A 26,117-nucleotide genomic window follows, 5' to 3' on the forward strand; every position below is an offset into this window, starting at 1 on the left:
TATATAGTTATTAATATTTCTAAGTCTCTCTAAAGGAGACTACGGCAGCGGTACTGGAAATTAATAGTTATCGCCAAGCCAACATGGCAGTCCCGAATGGAGTGAATAATGCATTGTGGCATTTTATTTGATTCTTTATGTTGTGATTTCATATCCCCATGAGGTCAACTTTGGCTTTCATTCATTTGGAGTACATAAAATAAAGTACCAGTCAAGTACTGGGGTGGAAGACATTGCCTGATCTCGATCTAAAAAATTGTTGGCCTTGAGCCTAAATCAGAAACCATTATTATTATTATTATTATTATTATTAATGTGGTACGCTGGCAGAATTGTTAGCATGCTAGACAAAAGCCCAAGTTCAAATTCCACCCAGGTCAGCTTTGCCTTTCATTCTTCTGGGGTCGATAAAATATGTACCAGTAGAACACTGGGGATCAATGTAATTGACTTAGCCCCTACTCCAGAATTGCTGGCCTTGTGCCAAAATTTGAAATAATAATAATAATAATGATGATGATGATGATGATGATGATGATGATGATGATGATGATGATGATGATAATAATAATAATAATAATAATAATAATAATAATTATTATTATTATTATTATTATTATTATTGTTGTTGTTGTTGTTGTTGTTGTTATTAATGGCAGCAAACTGGCAGAATTGTTAGCATGCTGGGGAAAATGCTTAGCAGCATTTTATCCATCTTTACATTCTGAGTTCAAATTCTGCCAAGATCTACTTTGCCTGTCATCCCCTTGGGGTTGATAAATTAAGCACTTGTGAAACACTGAGGTCAATGTAATCAACTAGTCCCCTCCTCCAAAATTTCAGGCCTTGTACCTTTAGTAGAAAGGATTATTATTATTATTATCTTTACAGTAGTGAACAGGTAGAATCATTACTACATCAGACAAAATGGTTCGCTGTATTTCTCATTTCAAGTTCCACCAAGGTTGACTTTGCCTTTTATTCTTTCAGGTTCAATAAAATGAATATTAGTAGAGCACTGAGGTTGAGCACTTCAGCTACCACTATTGGTAGATTTCCACACAAATTCTATTACTTAGAGATCCTATTACTACAGGTATTACATATATCTCATGTATAAGATTCTAAAACTCCTTAGATTATTTATGTTCCTTGGTACATCATCATCAACAGCAGCAGCAGCATCATTTAATGTCTGATGTCCATGCTGGCATGGGTTGGACAGTTTGACCAGGGTGGGAAAGCTGGAAGACTGCACCAGACTCCAGTCTGATTTGGCATGGTTTCTACGGCAAGATGCCTTTCCTAACTTGTTCTAAAATATTCAATAACTGTTCTTTTGATCATGTCATCTATTCTACTTTTCTGTTATTAGGAAGCTTCAGTGTTGATATTCTCAAGAATCTTGATAACCTTTGCATTTAATGTATTAGAGAAGTGATGATCATATAATTTCTTTGCACTTACATTTCATAATTTATTTCAAAATATTTAAAGGATTTAATCTATTGTGAAGAATTTCTGTAATAAAATTTTAAAACTTGAATAAATTTAACTATTTCAGACATTTTGTATCCTTCATCTTCTCTTATGGTTATGTATAGTCTTCAGGATTGGCTGGCATGCCCCCAAATTGCATCGAAATGGAATCCCAGCACATGTTGGTAAGTATAAGAAGTGCAGAAATTTTTTTCACTATTCTTCAATATAAAATTGATATAAAGACCTAAACAATAAATAAATATAAATAAAATAAAATAAATAGAGATTAATAATAATTTTTTTTTATCTTTTAACTCTTTAGTGTTCAAACCAGCTATATCCAGCCAAAATATTCTATCTGTTTTATGTTCAAACTAGCCAGTCCTGGCCCCTCACACCTATGCTACAATGTCAATCTAAAAATGAATTATTACTCCATCATCAAAATATTAAAGCTATGGGATAATAAATAATTAATTCAAAATGATGTGAATGAAAAAGAATTACATCTAACAGAATAATCTGAATGCTAAAGGTTTTAAAGAGTTTGCTTTGGCCAAATTTCCATCTTCAGAATCATATAAGATCTACTCCATTAAAGATATAACTGACTGATATTTGGCATTCAGATTTTTCTGTCAAGTGTAATGCTTATTTATTCACATTGTTTTGAATTTATTATGCATTATCACATAGCTTCAAGATTCCAATGATGCGATTGTTTATTTTTAGAATGACATTGTAGGGTAGGTGTAAGAGGCCAGATCTGGCCAGTTTGAATAAAAAACAGTAAAATATTTGGGTCAGATGTGGCTGGTTTAACCCTTTAGTGTTCAGATTACTCTGTTAAATGTAATACTTTTTCACTCAAATTGTTTTGAATTAATCATGCATTATGTTATAGCTTTGAGGTTTCAAACGATGTGATTGTTTATTTTTAGAATGTCAATGTAGGTTAGGTGTGAGAGGCTAGATATGGCCAATTTGAATATAAAACATATAGACTATTTGGGTCAGATATGACTGGTTTAAACACTAAAGGGTTAAATGCTAAATGGTTAAGATGCTGAAAAAATATTGATGTTTTCTGTTATCTCACCTGTGGTATATTATGTACTTGATAAAAACATTTAAGCCTCTATAGTTTAGATTATTTAGCTCTAAATTAATCCCATCAATCTCAAAAGCCACAAAGGATCTATGAAGGCCATGGGCACAGCTGCTCTCTCCAGGTTATCATCATTATTACCATCATTATTGTAATGTCTACTTTTTTATGCTTGCATAAATCAGCTGAAGTTTGTTGAGGCAAAGCTTTCTCGTTTTTGCCAGTCTTCACTTGTTTTCAAGCAAGGTAATATTTCCCCTTGACCAGACATGTTTTTACAGAAGACTGGAAACAACTGACATCTTTTGTATGGCAGTGACACTCTTTAATAACTATCACATGATGTCCAGACAAGGAAGAATACATGCAAGTGCGCACACACACACAACAGCCTTTTATAAGTTTCTGTGTACCAAATTCAGTCACAAGGTTTTAGTCAGCCTGGGGCTATAGTAAAAGACACTTGCCCAAAGTGTGATGCAGTGAGACTGAATCTGAAACCATGAAACCACATGGTTGGGAAGCAAATTTCTTAACCACACAATCATTCCAGTGCCCATAAAAAAACCTATAGTTCTTCCTTCTTAGACTAATTAATAAAAAAACTAGAAACTATTTCCCAGCCACCATAATCACTATCGTTATGACTGAAATAGATAATATAAATTATTCCAAAGCAGTGATAGTACTAGAGTCAATTAATATTCTGGTCTCAGTCTGCTGGTCTGAAAATAAATTCAACTTCACAGTTGAGTTGCTAAAAGTAAGAAAGTAGTATTTTAAAACAAATACTTCAATGAAAGCCTTTATGTAGATTTTTAGAAATAGCAATGAAATTATTGTAAAATAAAAAAGAACACATTTACCATAGTTAACTTCAATACCGCATTTTAGAAAAAGTAGGATGGTCATTGATGGATTGTCTTTGCTCATTTGTCTACTTAGAGATCATCTAGGGCTAAACAAATATTGCTTTTCCATTGCTTTTGCGGATTCTCATGACTTTGTTGCCATCCAATTCCATTATTATGAATTTGAATTGGAAACTCGAGTCATAGTGAATCTTTCATTAACTGATTACACAACCATGGATGCCACCCCTAATGGGTGCATTGCAGTTACTCTCTTGATAGAGCTTGGTGATCCTGACCATTGATCTTCTAGGATTCCTCTGTTAAACATCAATGTAAGAACTGTTGGCTCTTCTGCTACTTCTTCACAATTAACCATACTGCAGTCCCATGATTTCACCATATCTCTGGCAGGGTGGTTGAACAGATGCTACACCTTGCCAAAGAGCAGCCTATAACAATGCAGGGCATGGTTGTCACTCTGAGTCATTTTCAGAATACCTGCATACAAATAAAACAAGCATACAAACCTACAAAAGTAATTACAGGAATAGCAGGAAGAATGCACCCCACCACACCTCACACGCCACACCCCAAATCATGTGTGTGTGTGTATACAGGGTGCAATGAGTAAATTGTTGCCATTTTATATTTTTAATTTGACACATATGCATTGTTTGTTATTGGTTTTGTTGACTACACAGTATAATAGGGTCAGTCAGGCAATGTCTGTGAGAAAAACAGCATCCTGATGCAATTCACACTGCCAGAAATTAGGAAACAACATGCTGTACTGCTTGGCATTTGTGCCAGAAGCTCCAATAAGAACAGATGGGGAACACAAAGAAGGAGGCGGTAAGGAGGAGGAGGAAGGGAAGGAGGGTATATATTTCCCAACCACATAGTTCCAGGTTCAGTCCTATTGCATGGCACCTTGGGCAAGTAATTTCTACTATAAACTTTGGCCAACCAAGGCCTTTTGAGTGGGTTTGGTAGATGGAACCAAAAGAAGTCTGTCATACACACACACATGTATGTATGTATGTAAATATCAATGTGTGTGTGTCTTTGTATTTCTGTTTGACCCCACCACCACCACCACCACCACTGCTTAACAACCAGTGTTGGTTTGTTTACATCTCCGTATCTTAGCAGTACAACAAAAGAAACTGATAAATAAGCACTGAGTTAATTTGTTTGATTAAAAATCTGAACGGCACTGCCCCAGCATGTACAATCCAATGACTGAAACAAATAAAAAATAAATAAAAAAAGATAATTATAAATGCATTTAAGATTTTTTCCCCATTTTTTGCAGCTATTTCGCAGTTAAGTACTGTTGGATCAGTCTCTGATTCCATCTGTATATTGGTATCACTTGGTGCAATGTTTGGACTAACTAAAGTAAGTATTCTTTTATTCTTCCATTCTTTAACTTGTTTCAGTCATTTTTACTGTGGCTATGCTGGAGCACCACCTTAAAAGGATTTTTAGTAGAAAAAATCAACCCCAGGACCTATTCTTTGTGAGCCTAGTACTTATTCTATTGCTCTCTTTTGCCTAACAGCTAAGTTACGGGGATGTAAACACACCAACATCACTTGTCAAGTGATGGTGAGCAGACAAAGTCACACACACACACACACACACACACACACATACTATGGGCTTCTTTCAGTTTCTATCTACCAAATCCACTCACAAGTCTTTGGTTGGCCTGAGGTTATAGTGGATGACACTTGCCCAAGGTGTCATGCAGTGGGACTGAACCTGGAACCATGTGATTGGGAAGCAAGCTTCTTACCACACAGCTACACCTGCATCTATATTGTGTGTTTTATGAATACTAAATGGCAGAATTAGTAGTGTCAGGCCTAATGCTTTGTGGTATTTAGTTACAGTCCTTTGTGTTTAATATGATAGATTTTAAGCACTACATACTACATCTCATTATTTCAGGCTCAATAAAATAGCCAAGAATTGGGTTTGATTAAATCAACAATAAATTTCTCCAAAAAATATTTGCATTCTTATATTTATGTCAAAACTCATTCTATAATAATAATAACAGTAATCCTTTCGGATCTTTTTTAAAACGGGGGCCACATTTTTCATTAACGAAACACTTTGAAACTTGGAACACTGGTAGAATGTGTCATATAAAACATCTTTTTCTCTTAGGCTTCTTAAAAAAAAAAGAAATCCATAAATTATTCCATGTTAAAGTTGTCGTATTTCTGTAATTTCAACCAATCACTGACGTCCATTCACCCGATATACATTAAATGCTGACTACATAAACAAACGATTCTGAAACAATTAACCCTAACCCTAACTCTAACACTAACCCTAGGGTTAGGGTTAGGGTTAAAGCAAATTTAAAATGAAAAAAGCAAATAAAACGAAGAATCGTTTGTTTATGTAGTCGGCACTTAATGTATATCGGCTGAATGGACGTCAGTGATTGGTTGAAATTATCGAAATAAGACAATTTTTTACATGAAATAAATTCGAATACAAAAATATTTTTCTGTTCTATAACACAAAATAGATAAGTATACGAAGTTTGAAAGTCTTTCGGTACCAAAAACACTATGTAAAACATTAATGAAAAATGTGGCCCCCGTTTTAAAAAAGATCCATCCTTTCTACTATAGGCACAAGGCCTGAAATTCTGGTGGAGTGGGCTAGTTGATTACATTGGCTCCAGAGTTTAACTTGTACTTTATTTTATCAACCCTAGAAGAATGAAGGGCAAAGTCAATCTCGGCACAATTTGAACTCAGAACATGAAGATGGACAAAATGCTGCTAAGAATTCCTCTCAACACATGGCTATCATCATCATCATCATCATCATCATCATCATCATCATCATCATCATCATCATCATCATCATCATTATTATTATTATTATTAAGGCAGTGAGCTGGCAGAATTGTTAGAATGGCAGGCAAAATGCTTAATGGTATTTTGTCTGCCACTATGTTCTGAGTTCAAATTCCACCAAGGTCAACTTTGCCTTTCATCCTTTTGGGGTCAATAAATTAAGTACAAGCCAAGTACTGGGGTTGATGTGATCGACTTATCCCCCCTACCAAATTTCAAGCCTTGTGCTTATAGTAGAAAGGATTGTTATTATTATTATTAAGAGAGAGAGCAGCACATGTCATCAAAGTGACACTGGGATATAAATATATGAAACCCAATATACCCATCATCACTACCCGTCTGATAAGGGTATACAAGGCACATGCCTCACAACCATACGTGCACGACATGGTGATCTCATATCAAGATAAACAGTGCATGACCTTGCAGGTGGGGGTCCAGCTAGAATTTTCTTCAGGTTGAGTAGGCCATCCCACCCAAAAGGTCCCTGAATAAGGTTTGTTTAAGGGTAATGAATGAAAACCCATGTTTCCAGAGGTGAATTATTCAAACCCCAAAGAATTCCCTCTCAACACATGGCTATGATGCTCCCCTACTACTTCTGCTTGTGATCAGAGATGCACATGTCGTCAGCCACTAAGGAACATGGTTAACTGGTTAATGTTAAACAACTGACAAGCAAATCTGTGGTATTAAGCAGAATATTTGCTGTAGCCCATTATTTATACCAAGACAGAACAACGTACATGATAACACCTCCAATCAATTAAGATGAGAAGCCATAAGAGCCACTGCCTGGTACTGCATCAGGGCATTTATCATTGTTGTTGTTGTTGTTGTTGTTGTTGCTGTTGTTGTTGTTATAGTTATTATTATTATTATTATTATTATTATTGGGCAAAATGCTTAGCAGTATTTTGTCTGTCTTCACGTTCTGTGTTCAAATTCTTCTGAGGCTGACTTTGCCTTTCATCCTTTCAGGGGTCAATAAAATAAGTACCAGTTACGTACTACGGTCGATGTAATTGACTACCCACCATCCCCAAATTTCAGGTCTTGTTCCAATAGTAGAAAGGATTATTATCATTATTATTATTATGATTATTATTATTATTATTATTATTATTATTATTATTATTATTATCATTATTATTATTAACAAAAAAAAGGAAGAGCGTCTTCCACAGGTTAAAAAAATAAACTTGTCAATCTACTTCATTTTGATAATGTTTATAGGAGTAACTTCAATCCTATAATAATAATAATAATAATAATCATAGCCATGTGTTGAGAGGAATTCTTTGGATAATTCACCTTTGGAAACATGGATAAGTTTTAAAATGAGAATATCTGAGATAATCTCGACTGCTCTCACAAATGAGAATACTAAAAATGAACCCGACTGCTCTCAAAAATTAAGTGAAAATAAATGGACAAATAATTCAGAATCCTTGTCCAGTACCTGATCGATCCCAATGGTAGTCATGGAATGTGAAGGTGGGTGTGCAGGCCATGTTTGTAATGCAGTGAGTGTGTCGTCTGCAGTGGGAACAGGGACAGTTTTCTCTATGAAGGCCTTTTTCAGTCTATCCACTGATATAGTGTCTTTATGACCATTAAGGTCTATAGTGAAAAATTTATCCATGCATGAAAAAAATGGAAAGGACCTGCATATGGTGCTGTTAATGGAGGTTTAACAACATCATTGCTCACAAAAACATGAGTCCAAGAAGTAAAGCTTCCTTCAAGACAGAGCTGGAAATGCAATTGTCAAGAAGGTAAAAGGTTTTTAATAGGAGTGATATATTCAATATTAGTAAAACTAAAAATTGTTGAGGATAAATTAAATCTATTATTGTTACTGAATATGTTAGTGTTATTTAATTTCTGAACAGTTTTGCTGCTGTTTGTTTATGTAGTTTGATTTCTTTATCCATCAGTTTCTACTAAGATAGAGACGTGAGTAAAATTAATAATAGAGAAACAAAAATAAAACTTTGGAAACAGCAATGCCGCCATAACTTACATGGAAACCATGAGCATGCTTTCAAGGGAGATAATCAGAGAAATAATAGAAAGTGAATTTAAGATCATAATACTTCATATAAATATAACAAATAATCCAGAATCCTTGTCTGGTACCAGATCGATCCCCAAATCTAATCATTTCGTGTCAGTTATGAGGCCAAACATCTCTGAAAGTTTCATCCGAATCCATCCAGTGGTTCTTGAGATATCTTGTCCACAAACAAACAAACAAACACAACTGAAAACAATACCACTGCCTTCGCTAAGGCGGAGGTAATTATGGTAACGAGCATATGGTATATATTGCTTGGATGCACTCCAACTTTTTGCAAAAGGGTAAAAGAGGTGACAGAAAAAAGCAATAAGACAAGTGAAAAAGGGCAGCAATGAAAAACAAATATATAAACAGTACATGAAATAAAAAACAAAAAGACAGAAAAGTGGACAGTAAAAGTGCCATAAAAAGGAAAGAGTGCATAAAAACATCAAGAATAGTGTTGTCAAATTTCAGGAAGCAGTTAAAATCTAACGTGGGAAGTTTAGTGTATGTATCAACAATTGCGAGGGTGAAAAAATCTTTCTGAAAGCCATATATATTAAATTATTTATGAATATATCTACGAATATCTATTATAATACCCATTATTGTATTTATTATCTCCGCCTTAGCGAAGGCAGAGGTATTGTCCTCAGTCATGTTTGTTTGTTTGTCCATGGACAAGATATCTCAAGAACCACCGGATGGATTCAGATGAAGCTCTCATGAATGTTTGGCCTTATGACTGGCATGAATTGATTAGATTTTGGGATCGATCTGGTACCAGACAAGGATTCTGTATTATTTCTCCTGTTTTTTTTTTTACTTAATTTTTTAGCGTGGCTGGGTTCATTTTTCGTATTCTCGTTTGTGAGAGCAGTCGAGTTTATTTCAGATATTCTCATTTTAAAAATCATCCCTGGCTAATCATTGAGAAGATGCTGGTGTTGCTTTGGTGGAGGTTTGTGCTCTCTCAGTGCTCTTGTTATAATACATATTATAGTATCTATTATAGTACTCACTATCCACTATAACTATTAAAGTACAAATTATAGTATCTGTTATAACACTTATAGTATCCATCATAATATTTATCATTTTATCTATTATAGTATCTATTACAGTATCTACAACTGTGTGTATCATAGTATGTATTCTAGTAGCTGTTATAGGTTTAAATTAATAAATGTACTTGGAATGACTTTAGATTAAAATATCTTGTGTGTATAACATTATTAATGTATATACAAACATTGAAAGGCATTAGCTGTAATAATTTGTTCCTGAGAAACAGTTGAAAGTGACTGTGTTAAAAGCAAACAGTTTTGCTCAGAAAACTGGTGGATCACTAGTCACAGTGTTTCAACCTCATTTGGTTTCCTCAGTAATGAATATCTTGAACATTGTGGCTCAACCAATATTAATCAGTAAACAGAACATTCACTGATTTGTGTGAAAGCTAACCAAGATAGAAACAGCCTTAAATCAAAATACCAGTGTGTCTAAATTTATAATGTGTACACAAATGTGGAGTAGCATTAGCTGGGATAGTTTCTCTCAGAGAAATTTCTCAAAAACACTTGCATGTTAAAAACACAAGGTTTCCTTCAGAATGTTTGTGGACTGCTGGGACACAGTGTTTCAACCTGATTTAGTCTCATCAGTGTTGAACTAAGCCGGTAAATACTTGTTCTGATGAAAAAAAAAAAACAGTAAGCAAAGCATCTACTGATGTGTATGAAAGCTAAGTCAAGTTAGAATTAAATTAATATGTGCATCCTTAGACGAGTCACTATTTTCACTTCTTTGTTCTTAGAAGTTTAACCCTATGGAATTCTTGCCTTGCATATGTGGTGGTGGTGGTGGTGGTGATTTTGCGAAAATGGAAGAACATGCTTTGTATTATCTTTTACCATTTATTTTTTTTTTTTACTTGTCTCAGTCATTAGACTGTGGCCATGCTGGGGCACCACCTTGGAGAATTTTTAGTCAAATGAATCGACCCTAGTATTCATTTTGTTTTAAGCCTGGTACTTATTCTGTCAGTCCATTTTGCCAAACTGCTAAGTCATGAGTATGTAAGCACCCCAACACTGGTTGTCATGCAGTGGTGGTGAACAAACATTGGCACAAAGGCACACATGCATATATATATATATATATATATACTTAATCATATTGAAGGGAAATGGAAATTATTAGACATTTTCATTTCCAGTGTTTAAATGTATACTGTATTATATATATATATATGTAAAGTTCATGTCTGGTCATAGAGTGACCAATGGTTTTGTATCTGCAAAAGGCTTAGCCCTGTAGATGGCTTGTTAGACTCTAAAGCTGAAGACAAATGTAACTCTTCATCTCTGAGAGGCAGGAATCTGTTATGATCAGTTGGTCAGTAAGTTACCAAAGAATAAGCATTTCAGGTCAGTGAGGATGGGTTATCTCCCTTAAACCAGTTCGTCTGGACCAAGAGGGGAATGGAATATTTTCCCTCGGGCACATTTAGTTCATAAGGACCTTTTCAGGTCTAATTGGAGAACAGAAAATCCAATGCTTGCAGCAAGTAGCCTTTGAAATGGATGCAGGGACAGTAAATTTCCTGACGAGTATTCAGTGATCAAAGTTTCAGGGAATCTTTGAAGATCCTTGCTCACTCAGCTATACAAAGCTTGCAACCTCCGCTCCCATTAATATAGGGTCTTAGCTGCCCTGATATCATATGGGTCCTTCATCACTGAGGTGCCATATGTGGCCGGCCAGGGATGTGACAAATTATCTTTCTGGAATCCTGAAAGAAGATCTGTGGTTGTACAGATGCTGCTTGAAGGCCATCCCAGCTGACCTAATATATTTCCAGGCTTGGGTGTTGGTTGTGCTACATTTCTGGTGCATCTTCCATTGGCTCTGTGCCTGGAGATGTTCTTAATTAAGTTGCTATTTTGAACAAAAATAAACAAGAAATTTTGATAGAAGGTTTTAATTTAGATAACTTTAAAACATGAAGTTTGAATCATAGAACCAGGGTGAACTCAGACAAGTTGGTATCAAAAGGGCTAAACCTTAAATCTTCAAATGCTAAAACTTGTTTAATAAATTTAAGATAAATACAGGATGTTAATTAAAAAATTCTTTGATTAATTTATACCAACCTGAGTCTACCTAACAAAAACAAATTGTAGTTGTTTTGTTGGGTACCTCAAATATTCATTTTAACACTTTAGACATTGATAATTGAAGAGAAGAGCAAACTGCAATAACCAACTTTAGAAGTAATGATAACTAAATTCCAATTATAATACCTTTAGATTTTTGTTTAAACTTCCTGTTGTTGCATTTTTGCATGACTTTAAATTTTATCAGGAGTTTTTCATTAACTTTCCAGGATTATAATGGACGTCTTTTTCTGTTTGTATGGGTCATTTTCATGGTGTTCTACTTAATATTTGAAGCCCTCCTGAATTGTTGTTTCCTTTATTGGTCAGTGGAAAATAAACAAATAAAGGTAAGTATTATGTTATGATAATTATTCAATGAATTGATAAGTTAGTGATTAAAGGTCCAGTCAAATTTTTAAAAATAAAAAAAATATATACTATATTCTGTGTTTATTTTGTATGTATGTCTGTCTATGTGGGTTAGGTCAGTCCATATTAACCTATAAGGAACACGAGATTGGTTTCCCAGATTTTCTGGTGTATATATTTCTCCCTGGATGGGATGCCAGTCTGTTGCAGGATTGCTCATTTTTATCAGCTGAGTGGACTGGAGCAACGTGAAATGCAGTGTTTTGCTCAAGAACACAATGCATTGCTCAGTCCAGGAATTGAAACTGCAATCTTACCATGAGTCCAACACTCTAACCACTAAGACATGTGCCTCTACATGTCTGTATGTGTGATTGATAGTAAATCAATAGTTATTGTTAACACTACTGCTAATTATAAACACTGTTCATATCACATCAATATCATCATCTTCAAAAAGAACCATTTTGGATTCTTACAGTCTCCCTTTCTGAACAGATGCCCAGAGCTGGAGGAGAAAATACTTGGCACTTGGTAGATTTGTTCTATGTAGAATTTTAAAAAACCCTACATGTTAATGTAGAGTATTGACAGCAGGAATTGCTGGAAGAAGTGAAGAAAGAGTTTGATAGTGGAACAGATGAGGACCAAGAATTTAATAAAATATTAGTCCAGTTGTAAACAGAAATATAATTCTATGTGATAGTTTTTCAGTTTCTGCTTAGCAACTTACTGCTCTGGAAGAGACAAAATATTATTGCGCTGTAAGAAATTCACAATCCCATAATTATCTAGATTATGACTATCAGATTATGTCTAAGCAAGGGATTAGAGATATGTGTGTGTGGATTAAAAGAACATGAGAGATCATTCACTTATATTGTTTGAGTCATAGCATTTCAAAACAAAATGTTATTGGAGATACTGGCAAGGTTAATTTTGTAATTAGCACATATATCAAGACTAATTACATCTGATGCAATAACAAAATATGGTTATTAACTTAGATGTTTATTAATTCAGTATAAAAACATGATTAATCCTCCCCACCTTGTAAGTAGGTATGTGTGTTTGTGTGTGTGTATGTGTGTGCACACATGTGTGTGCATGCGTGTGTGCGTGTGTGTGTGCATACGTGCATGCATGTGTGCATGCTTAGGTGTGAGAAAGTGAGATATCTGGATGAGTTTGGATGCATCATTAGTGATGTGACCTAGAATCAATGGGTATTGCAAGTCTTTTAACACCATACAATTTCACTCAGATACCCTAAGTGAGGTTGATCAGATCCTAACTTGGAGTTCAAAAACATCTGCTATGGGTCAGCCCTATTAATTCAAAATCACATGTGGATTTTCCTACAGCTTCACTAGAGGATTGAATGGCCTTCTTCTCTGCCACCTGTTTTTGAAACCTTGTTGATTAAGAGATTCACAGCATCTACAAGCCACCTCTATCGACACATTGTTCTTCTTTTAACTTTTCTTTTAATACTTCTACTTCCAAGTTTGGGTGTAGTTTCCTCTCATTAACTTCTTCAATATGCTACTTCTAAAACACTCTTATTTGCCATGCAAATAAGAGCCAATCAGGGTGATGGACACAACAGGCTCCAAGCGGCCGAAGGCTAGATGTTAGCCGCTACATTATCATTTGTAAATAAATAACAGAGAGAGAGGTTTCACTACAATCTAAAAACCAGAATACCAAAAGCTTGGACTTATCAAATACTTCCATTGTCTAAACTTCTTTATTATTGGATATTTACCATCTTTTCTTTTAATACAAGCATAAACATACTAAATGATTAAACAGCTGAATTTTATATATTGATGTAATATAGCAAAGAGTAGAGACAAAGGGAAATAAACAAATGCACAAGCGTGTTTCTGTCTATCAAAATTTAGCCTTTTAACCATTTGGTATATTTACATTTATATGAAAGGAAAAGAATGAAAATACTTAACAATGAGAGAATTTAAAGAAGTAGAGAATTCAATATATAAACTATTTCAGTTTCCACTTAAGTCTTTGATATTCTATCTCTGCAATAGACATATCATTTCTTGATGGTCAACTTGAATTTCTGTAGATTAATGTTCATTGCAAACACTTGAGCAAAGAAATAATCTCAAAGGGTTACAGTTATGGGATTGGGAGAACTATTTAGTTTGGATGATAAATAACTTGCTAGTTCAGAAAAGTGGGAATTGATGTAGAAGAAACAAGAAGATATGTGGTGTATCGTCACATGTAGTTATAGTATTAATGGGTTATGAATGAAGACTAATGATATTGGTGGGTGATTGAAAATATACCAATCAGTCTGATAAGATGCATTTTCTGAGGCAGTCCAGAATGTTTGGGTACAAAGAAGCTGCTCTGTTCAAGATATGTGAGATAAGCAAATAGTACTCAAATAGGTGGTTCCTTTGTACTTTATGAGAGGTGGATAACCGTTTGGAGTTGAAGGAGTTTCTGCTACTGAAAAAGAAAACATATCTTAGTGACATAGTTTTGACTATGTGTTAGATGTGATGTTAAAGGAGACTGAAGTGCTTTGCTTCAATAGGATGATGTTTATAAAGTCTTTGGTCATCAAAGTCTTTTGTCATCAATAGGATGATGTTTATAAAGTCTTAGGTCATCAAATTTTAGTCAGAGAATCTAAGTTGTCAGTAACGAGTGGAAGGTGATAACATCCACAACAATTTTTGCCTTATTTTTCTTTTAACTGATATATAATTAAAGTGACTAAAACATCTTATTTTCCAATGAAAGACTTTGCTCAAAACATTAAATAAGAATTCTTTTCTTGTGGCAAATTGATATACTGCATTGTTTACTTTTTTATCTTTTTTATATATCTTATCTTTTTTTTTATCCTTTATTTTTTACAGTTTGTCTTGATAAGTACCATTGTTTTCTGGCTTGGCCGCAGTTTTATTCTGGTAAGAAAATTTCTCAAAAATGATTTCCCTTAAATAAAAACATTTAGTCTCACCAACATTTCAATTAATTAAAAGAAAAGCAAAAGATGCTTCCAAAGACAGAAATTAGATGCTGATCATCTGCATCAACATTGCCTTATGCCTAAATTAAAAATCACTGTCATTATTGTAACTGAAGATAAGGCAGTGAGCTGGCAGAAACGTTAGCACGCCGGGCGAAATGCTTAGTAATATTTCATCTGTCTTTACGTTCTGAGTTCAAATTCCGCCGAGGTCAACTTTGCCTTTCATCCTTTCGGAGTCGATAAATTAAGTGCCAGTTATGCACTAGGGTTGATGTAATCGACTTAATCCATTTGTCTGTCCATGTTTGTCCCTTCTGTGTGTAGCCCCTTGTGGGAAGTAAAGAAATAAGAAATGTTAGCACACCAGGTGAAATGCTTAGCAGTATTTTATCTGTCTTTACGTTCTGAGTTCAAATTCCACCGAGGTCAACTTTGCCTATCATCCTTTCGGGGTCGATAAATTAAGTACCAGTTGCGTACTGGGTCGATCTAATTGGCTGGCCCCCCCCTCCCCTTGTGCCTAGAGTAGAAAAGAATCATTAGCATTCCAGACAAAATGCTTCATGGCATTTCTTCTAACTTTGCCTTTCATCTTTTTGGGGTTGATAAAATAAGTATCAGTGGAACACTGGGATCGATATAATCAACAAGACCCTTCCTTGAAATTCCAGACCTTCTGCTTGTGGTAGAAAGTGATAGAATGGCAGAAAAGAGAAGTACATATCTAAATGTTCAGCTGCCTCAAGCTTCATTTCTTTATGCTCTTTGTTCAAATCCCTCTGGATCAACTTTGATAAATATTGTTCTAGGATCAATAGTCTCCGGTATGTACTATGATTGATTTAATCAACCAAATTTTGCCATTTTGAGGTTGTATGCCAATAAGAGAAATCATTTTTATTGATATTGTGATCTTCTAAGTGAATCAAATCTCTGATATTTTTTAATTTCCATTTGAAATGGTTTAATCTTTACATGTAGAGTGTTGATATCCTTAGGGAAATAGGAACCCTATATCTAATTTAGCACCTACGTTTCTGAGCTTACGTATCAAACCATTCACCACTGAACATGTTTGGTATATAGTTCTCCCCAATCTGCAAGATATTTATTACATCTAATAATGATAATAATAATAACATCATCATCATCGTCATTTAACATCCGCTTTCCATGCTGGCATGGTTTGGACAGTTTGACTGAGAGTTGGCAAGCCAGAAGGCTGCACCAGGCTCCAATCTGATCTGGCAAAGTTTCTACAGCTGGATGCCCTTCCTAATGCCAACAACTCTGAGAGTGTAGTGGGTGCGTTTTACATGCCATTGGCATGGTACTGGCATCGACCCTGCTCAAATAGTGGTTTTTACATGCTGCCGACACAGGAGCCAGTCAGACGCATGCACACACACACATACATACACTCGTGCACACACATGCACATACGCACACTCATACACACACACACACAGATGTATGTGTGTTTGTGTACATATATAAATATTGTTTAATGTACACAGTAAATAGTTATGAGCTACTAATAGTTTTATGCATAAGAGATGTTCTCTAGGCAGGTTTTAATCACATACCTAGTGTCTCCAAACAATCTTCTTATTAAAACTTGCCTGGACAACATTTCCAATGTATGAAACTATTAATAGCTAATAACTATATACTGTATACATTAAATAATATTTATCTCTCACTGGATAGAGGACATTTTTATCTGATTTGATCATAACAGAAAAGTAAACTATATATATTTATATTCATATGCTAAAGCAGACAGCAGAGCTTGGTGTAGTCTTGTGACTTGCCAGTTCTTGTCAAACTGTCCTGCACATGCCAGCTTGGAAAATGGATGTTAAATGATGATGATGATGATGATGATATATATATGTGTATATATATATATATATATATATATATATATAAATATATATTTGTTCATATGGTGATATCTCCACAATGTGTTGATGAGATAAACATGTAATCGCTACCAATATAGCAAGAGATTTCTCTGCAAAGGTCTAAAGTAGACTCCTTATAGATCGATCTCCTTGGTTATATATCAAAAATTTAAATGAGAGTTTTGACGCTAATATCCATTATTATTGAAGTTTATTCCTATGTCAACATTTCTGTATAAGGCTATATTTAACTGTCAAATTCAAATTAAATAGATAAATTACCTTACACATACACACACACACACACACACACACACACAGATATATATATATATGACAGGTTTCTTTCCATCTATTCAATTCACACAAAAGACACTTTGGTCAGAGCAGGGTTAAAGTAGAAAACTGAGGTGCTGTTGTGGGATTGAACCTGAAACCACATGGTTGGGAAGCAAACTTGTTAAACCCACACCCATGTCTGTGATGCTAGCCATACACTGTCAATTCAAATTTCAATCTATCAGTCATGCCATGCCATGCTATGCAACTGCAAATCATACCAAAGATGTTTTATTCTATTCCACATTATTTTTCTTCAATTTCAGGCTGTTAGCACAATACAGGTTATGGCTAGGTTTTATGAATTAATCAGAATAAAAGAAGAAAACCAACCACCTACCATCATTGTAACAGGAACTAATGGTGACCAACAAACCGTACGCAATCCAGCTTATAAGCCAAAAGCTCAACGTTCTGTATCAGTAACAACAGTTAGCAGCACAATGAGTAACCTCAGCAACCCTGATGAATACTGCGAGAAGCAATACCCTGGATTTCTTCCAATGTCAATCAATTATGAATACGCCTACCCTTATACATTTGATGATGATTTATATGATCCTCAGTTTCTGCAATATATCATTGACTCTTATCCCGAAAACCAACAGTCTGCTACTGGAGCATCTGGAGCAATTGTATCCCCTTCATACGAGGAAGCAACAAGTGGGCCTAATTTGTGCCCACCCCCTTATAATGTACATGAAAATTTGCCACCATCTTATAATGAAGGGGATGTGAATTACACGTTATCTGCAAGAAGCACTGATAATACACCTTCCTCTACTTTGCTTGATAATCAACATTAAACCTCCCCACAGTTCCATTTTAACTTCAACTTTAGAAATGTAAAATTGCTTCAAATTTTTAGAGTCAATATTACTTGTTTGTTTTTCATTAATTTTGTATAAAAAGTGCTTTTAAAATGATGTGTTTTCTATTAAAAATGGCTAATATTGATAACATAACATCTCTGTAACAAAAATGCTTTAAAAATGACTCTTTCTATGATGAAAATGTCATCTAACACAACTGACATGACAATAAATTGCTATAATGGTGAATAAACATTCTTTAAAAGAATACTTCATAACAGCTTCCTTTTTACAGTTCAGTCCTGAAGAGTGGCTAGCACAACAAAAATCATCAAATCACCCATTAGTATGGCAATGACAATACAAGTATAAATTACAATCAAGGGAAAAGTAGTGAATAGAGAGCTAGTAACATAATTTGAACTGAAGAATTGTGTGTTTCTATTTCTAACTATTTATCACCTTGAGATAAATATGATATCTGGTAAGGCTGTAATCTCTAGGGTTTTTGACAGTTTTGTCATATCTGATAATGTTGTGGATCTGGTAATGTTGTGATAGCTTGGATCATTGCACATTCTGAAAGAGTGGGGATATGTCACAAAAATGGAATTTACTGATAACACACTGACTTTTATAGAATTATAATTATTCTTAACTACTGAAATATTTGATCGTCCTGAGATATCTGAAGATTTGTGATAACTAATATCAATGTGATATCTGTAATTTTGTAATATTCAAAACTAGAACATTATGATATCTATATATTAATATATTAAGGCTGAATATGTTACACTGTTATGTGATTAGTTGAAGGGAGAAGCAAAGAGTGAGAGAAAAAGTGGGAGAGAGAAGTGTTAATGACAAAGTGGGAGAAAGTAATAATTATTATGTAGGTTGAAAAGTTAGTTGAAGGGAGAGATATAAAGGAAGAGTGTTAAAAGTACAATGTTTAGCAGAAGGCTGATGCTCTGGTAGTGAGGTTAAAGATATGCAGTTAGAGAGCGAGAGAGAGAGAGAGAGGGAAGAGCAGTTATATTAAGAGTGAGGGGCAGATAAATTGAGAGTAGTGATGCTGTACCAGCTGATGCATTACAGTGTCATATTGTTTATAGAAGTGAGAGAGAAATGATAATGTGAAGATGGTAATTACATGGTTAAAAAGTTAGAGGCAGAAAGAAAGAGAGAGAGAGAGAGAGAGAAATATAAAAGTGTTTAACAGAAAGAAATTTTAAACATCATGGTGGTGGTTGTGATGATGGTGAGGGAGGTAACTGTGGTGGCTGGATAGTGAAAAGTGCAGCTTTGCTTTTTATTGAACTTTTACATCACTTATCACTTAACACGTGTATAAATATGTGCAATTATTTATCGTCTGCTCACTTGAAAATTGATATATGTTTATAAACTATGAATGATAAATGATGTAAAGCTAACAAGAGAAAGAATGAGACAGAATAGGCAATGGTGTTAAGAGAAGGAGAGGATCAAATCACCAGAACACGCATGAGAACAGCAGCATAGAAAGGAAAATGTGAATCGAAGAGAATACAAGTGAGAAGTTAAAACAGATAAGAGAATGCGTTCAAGATAGAATAGAAAATGAAATGTATATTCTTGAATGTTACTTTGGATCAGAAAGGAAGGACAACCGCTAGCCATAGGATTGCTAGCCAGTTCCAGAATTAGGCAAGATTTGTTTAGAATACATTTTTAGATCCTTCCTGATTAACAGGTAGCCAGTACCCATGGAGGACTGCTCATTTATTTCAGGTTTCTGCCAAGTCTCTCTTTCACCATAGTTGGAAAAGAAGCAACCAACACTCCAAGCTGCCTACATGTAGGGCTTTCAGTTACATGCTTCCAGTGATCAAGATTGTATGTTCCTCTACATGACATGTCACTACATGACTTTGTGAGAGGTCAGTAGTATGTTTTCCAGGTAGTTCCTCTGTGTGAAATTGATTATATTGAATGAAATATATATAGAGCTGCATTCACTCTTCAGATATCTCTTCATGGCCCAGCATTAGCTATGGCAGGTCTAGTTTTTTTCATTGTGCAGGATGTCCAACATCATTCTCAGTAAGCAAATTTGGTGGGTTTGCCAGTTTAACCACTATCAACCCAACAACCTGACTGTGCAACCAGTTGTACTGGGTAACATGTTACCAGAAGTGTTCTCAAGTGACCTAACATAAGCATTCATACATATAGCAGTAATAACTCCCTTCATGTTCAGCAAGTTCACTGTCATCAATTCACTGCAGAGAAAGTTCATCGTCATCAATTCACCACAGGGCATTGTCAATTCTCCATTTTTTTTCAATAAAGCAGTTTTTAACTATTAATGGTGAGATACTATGGATATATAGTGAGTCAGAAAAGCTGTTTGTTTTACCACAGTATAGTACAGTTGTGCTATGGCATACTCCAGCCAATCAGGGCTAGACACATAGGAATACAAAAGTATTCTGTCAAAGTAGAGAAGTGGGAGTTTTAAGCAGTTGATGAAAAAATGGCACAGCAGCAACAGTTCTTCTTTCAACATGAAACAGTTTTTGTTTCTTCGCCACCATCTTTGTGCAGCTAACTTGGAGTTATATCAGCTCTTGCCTTGTCATCTCCTGAACAGCTTAGTTCAGTTACCCTAACTTCTCTCCTCGAAAGTCTGGATGACATCAGCCACAACTCTGCCTCATAATGAACTGTATATTTTTGTTTAAGCTAGTTTTGTTCCTATTAGCTTCCAACAGAAACATTTTATTCAAAAGTAAGTTACAATGCTTTACCTGACTCACATACACATACAAGCCACACCTCTTGCTACTTGTCAGCACTTGTTCTTAATTTAATAAAATTACAATGTTTTGTTTAAAAGCTACTTTCTGATATTCATTTTTGGATGCTTCTCAAAAGTGCATTTAATGGACTTGTTCATGAACACTTTCATAATTTAAATTAGTGACCACTCTCACAAAAGATATATTTTCTCAGTAAACTTTCCTCACAGTGAACTGATGGCAGTAAACTTACCTGTAATCAACTCCCTTCATATTAACATAATTTAACATCACTTTCCATGGTTACTATTGTCATCATTTAAAATTTTAAAACTTAAGCCTGCAGTTCTCATTTTAACCTTTTTTATATAACATACCAAAGACCATCCTTGGTTCTATGATACAAACTTCATGTATTATAGATTTAATTAAAACTTATTAAAATTTCAAGTTTATTTATGAGCCAAACACCAGTTTAGTAATCACCATAATCATCATCATCATCATTTAACGTCTGTTGTCCATACTGGCATGGGTTGGACGGTTTGACTTGTCTGGCTTGCTGGATTGCTGCACGAGACTCCAATTTGACTTGGCATGGCTTTCTACAGCTGAATGCCTTTCCTAATGCCAACCACTTCAAGAGTGTAATGAGTGCTTTTACATGCCACCAGCACAGGTGCCATTTGTGTGACACCAAGGTGCTTTTATATGCAGCTGGCATGAGTGCCATTTGCGTGACACTGGTATGTGCCATGACTGTGATTTTGCTCAGCTTGAGGGTCTTCTTCTCAAGCATGACATAATGCCAAAGGTCTCAGCTACCTTACCTCCATGACGCCCAACACTCAAAAGGAACTGAGCCACTTTGCCTCCGTGAAGCCCAATGCTCGATAAAGGAATTCAGTCACTTTGCTTCAGTGAGGCCCAGATGCTCAAAAGGTGTTCTTTATGTGTCGCTGGCATGGGTACCAGTTACCACAGCTATGATTTCATTTGGCTTGATGGGTCCTCTCAAGCACAGCACATCACCAAAGGTCTTGGTCACTAGTCATTGCCTCTGTGAGGTTCAAAGTTTGAAGATCAAGCCTCACCACCTTGTCCCATGTCTTCCTGGGTTTACCTCTACCACAGGTTCCCTCCACAGTTAGAGATCAACACTTATTTACACAGCTGTCCTCGTCCATATGCATCACATGACCATACCAGTGCAGTCGTCTCTCTTGCATATCACATCTGATGCCTGTCATGCTTAACTTTTCTTTCAAGATACTTACACTCTGTTGAACATGCACATTGATATTGCATATCCACTGAAGCATACTGGCTTCACTTTTTTCAAGCCTACGCATGTCCTCAGCTGTCACAGCCCATGTTTTACTGCCATGCAGTATAGCTGTTCATACGCAGGCATCAAACAATTTGCCTTTCACTCTGAACTTTGCCCAACCTAATCCTATTCTCACAGCTACTTATATTTTACATTACTTCTCTAAATTAATTGAAATTAATTGCACAGAGAAAAGTGGGTGCAGGTTTCTGTACATGTCATGTTATATAATAAAAAAAATGGGTGAAAATATACATCTACGTGTGTGTGTGTGTGTATGAGGAGTACTGAATAGTTCCTGGCTTTGGATAAAAGAAAATACAGGAGGATTAGTTATGATTTTATTCAACATCTCAGATTTACACACTCGTTGCAGCAGTCCTTCACTTATTCTAAGCCCTGTAAGAGAATTCAGAAGGCTGGGCCTCCAGCCAGGCTTTTCCCGATACCCTTAAAGCTAGGAAGTTTTCAGTAAAGCAACTCCTTATACATACATGTGCACACATGTGCACGCACACACACACACACACACACACACACATGAATATATGTGTGTATATGTGTGTAAGTATGAAGTGGACAGTCATTAAGTTCATTGAAGATATAAAGATGAAGAAAGCAACAGGTCTATCAAGTATAGCTGATGAGATACTGAAAATGTCTGACAAATTAGAGCTGAAGCTAGCCACTTGCATAGCTAACCAGTTAATACAAGAAAGTATCATACCCAATGACTGGCAGAGTAGTATAATCATCAGTTGATACAAAGGTAAATGAGATACTTTAGACAGAAGCAACCACAGCGGCATCAAAATGGTGGATTAGGTTACGAAAGAAATGGAAGAGCATTAGCAGAGTTGATAAAGAAAATCAGCTGAGATGAGATGCAGTTCAGATGTGTGCCAGGTCAGGGTACTACAGGTGCTAAGAGTAAGGCGACGAGCTGGCAGAAACGTTAGCAAGCCGGGCGAAATGCTTAGCAGTGTTTCGTCTGCCGTTACGTTCTGAGCTCAAATTCTGCCGAGGTCAACTTTGCCTTTCATCCTTTCAGGGTCGATAAATTAAGTACCAGCTATGCACTGGGGTCGATGTAATCGACTTAATCCGTTTGTTTGTCCCCTCTATGTTTAACCCCTTGTGGGCAATAAGGAAATAAGAGTAAGTCTCTTTACCTAGAATTTGTTGATTTAGTTTAAGTTTTTAACAGAGTACCATAATCTGTAGACTGGTGGCCTTTAAGGAAACTGCATTTTGAGGAATTGCTTGTGAGGGTGATTTAAGTCATGTGCAGAAATGCAGTCAGCTAAGTTAGTTGGGAAAAGTTTATTGAGGAATTTAGTGTGCAGTTAGGTGTTTGTCAAAGTTAAGTTTTCAGCCTTTTTGTTTATTAGAATTCCCCATGCCACCACAGTGGAGTTTGAGAGGCTATTCATAGGCTATTATACGGTGATGACCTAATCCTTAAAACAGAAATTCCAGATTTGAGAGGCCGAATAGTAAACTTGGTGAAGACTAATGTTTTTTTTTTTTCTAAGTAGGAGAGAAGACATGATTCTACTGCTCTCAAGAAAATGGCTATGCTTGTTATGCAGAAATAGAGTAGGTAGAAATTGCACGTGATGCACACTGTATAAGCGACTGGTGCATAAAATATGTACTGGGGTCATAGATAGGCTCTCATTGGATAAAGACTTTGCATGTGTCAGATGCGCAAGCACTAGTAAAACAAATTCTTTTTAATGCTAGGATTCCATTGAAGTTGATTGCTTGTTACCTAGGTGATAAAATCTGTTGTGGAGGCAGCTACTTTGAAAGTAAACAAGAATAAGAACAAGATGGAAAAACTTCAGGGAGCTATTACTTCTACTGACAAGAAGAGGATTTTTTCTCTGAGCAAAGTGTAGATTGTTGTTTGTATACAAAGTTTGATTGTGCATGAGAGTGAGGCATGAATTTTAAGAAGGTGTGTGAAGACTGAAGAAAAATGAAGCAAGCATTCTTTGCCGGATGTGTAATGTTAGTGTGCATGGGCCATATGGTACACTGAGAGAAAATCAGTGTATGAGAAATCAGAAGTAATGTGTAAGAAAGACAAATGTGCTTGTATGAACTTGTAAAGTGTATGGATGATGACAAGTGGATAAAGAAGCCTGAGGAGATTCAAGTGGGATGAAACTGTAAAAGAGCTGATCTCACAAAGGTAACGACCAAGAAACATGACAATTGGTGAGACACCGATCTGGAGAACTGAATTAGGGGAGAGGCAGAAAGGAAGAAATTTGCACATGTGCTGCAATGTGAGAGTCAGAAGCATGAGGTGTTACAGATTGTAAGAAGAGCATATCAGAAAAACAAAAAAAAAGCAAGATATCATTAAAGATGAAGAGTATCAGGAGTGATTGAAGAACACTTGCCTTTATTGCTGATGACAAAAAAGAAGTAGGGAAGTGCTATAAGAAAGGTTATTGAACAAGGAGAATATATGGGATAAAGGGAGTCTACCTCATACTGACTCAACAGAAGGATTAGCAATTCAGTTGAAAGCAGTATGGGAGATAAGAGTGATTAAAGATATGAAAATTGGGAAAACTGCCAGCCCATCAGGGATAGTCACTGAGTTGCTCAAAATATCTGATAAAGTGGGATATTTGTTAGTCTCTCAAATAGTTAACTCTTACTCTTTTACTTGTTTCAGTCATTTGACTGTGGCCATGCTGGAGCACCGCCTTTAGTCGAGCAAATCGACCCCAGAACTTATTCTTTGTAAGCCTAGTACTTATTCTATCGGTCTCTTTTGCCAAACCGCTAAGTTACGGGGATGTAAACACGCCAGCATCGGTTGTCAAGCGATGTTGTGGGGACAAACACAGACACACAAACACACACACAGACATATATATATATATACATATACACGACAGGCTTCTTTCAGTTTCCGTCTACCAAATCCACTCACCAGGCTTTGGTCAGCCCGAGGCTATAGTAGAAGACATTTGCCCAAGGTGCCACGCAGTGGGACTGAACCCGGAACCATGTGGTTGGTAAATGAGCTACTTACCACACAGCCATTCCTGGTAATAAAGGAAAATTTCACACATAATAACTGGTATAGCAGTTTTATTGTAAACTGCTTCAAAGGCAAAGGAGATGAATTAGAGACTGGAAATTACAGGTGTCAAATTGTTGGCTCAAACTATGAATGTTACAGAAAATGTCATAGCACAATTGAACAGGAACTGGATAAGCCTAGATGAGATGCTGTTCAGCTTTCTGCTTGGAAGAAATTTCACAGATGTCATCTTTCTTGTCAGGTACTGCAAGAAAAGTACTCAGCTTAAAGTAATCTGCTATATCTAGTATTTGTTGACTTAGAGAAGAATTTTGACATAGTGTCATTCTTAATAGTCCAATGGTCCATAGTGTCATTCTTAATAGTCCAGTGGTGACTAAGGAATGTAGGTGCAGGTGAATGACTAGTGAGGGTCACACAAATTATGTGTAAAGGTGCGGCCAGTATGATTTTAGCATGAAAGTAAGAGTGCATCAAAATTCGCTCCTCAGCCTCCGTCTACGCATTGCCGTCTTACAGGCCAAATAGAGGAACTCAAGATCAGATGTCTATGGGGACTCCTATATGCTTATGACCTAGCTCTTATAGTTGAATCTATAGTAGAATATAATTGTCTTAATGTTGGATTCACTGATTGAAACAATACTTAATAAATAAATAAATAAATAAATAAAATAAAAAGTTGATTTTTTTTTGTGCCGGTGTACGTGTAAACATTAACCAGTGAAAACAAATCCTTAACATTGCTAAGACTGCATCCCTACGACTACCTCTTTCCTTTAGGGTCTATATTATTTGACGAGCACCGTATACAAGAGTAAACATACTCAGCAATCAGTTTTCAATACCTTCTTGCAATATATTTCATTTTCCTCTTGTTGTTAATGATATTACAAAGCTTCATTTTAAATAACAAAAAAAAAAAAAAAA

The 26,117-nt window shown here is 35.7% G+C and overlaps 1 protein-coding gene across 1 annotated transcript in view; it reads left to right on the forward strand.

Moving 5' to 3' along the window:
• LOC106884522 (uncharacterized) overlaps positions 1–18,269 on the forward strand; it is a 24,705-nt gene extending 6,436 nt beyond the window's left edge. Inside the window, exons 2-6 of the mRNA XM_014935947.2 lie at positions 1,565–1,664; positions 4,760–4,845; positions 11,786–11,905; positions 14,828–14,878; positions 17,456–18,269. Coding sequence (XP_014791433.1) covers positions 1,565–1,664; positions 4,760–4,845; positions 11,786–11,905; positions 14,828–14,878; positions 17,456–17,995 — 897 coding nt within the window. The 3' untranslated portion in view covers positions 17,996–18,269. The remainder of the gene's footprint in view (positions 1–1,564; positions 1,665–4,759; positions 4,846–11,785; positions 11,906–14,827; positions 14,879–17,455) is intronic.
• The last annotated feature ends 7,848 nt before the right edge of the window (positions 18,270–26,117 follow it).

The sequence above is a fragment of the Octopus bimaculoides genome, chromosome 7 (genome assembly GCF_001194135.2).
Source record: "Octopus bimaculoides isolate UCB-OBI-ISO-001 chromosome 7, ASM119413v2, whole genome shotgun sequence".
Taxonomy (NCBI): domain Eukaryota; kingdom Metazoa; phylum Mollusca; class Cephalopoda; order Octopoda; family Octopodidae; genus Octopus; species Octopus bimaculoides.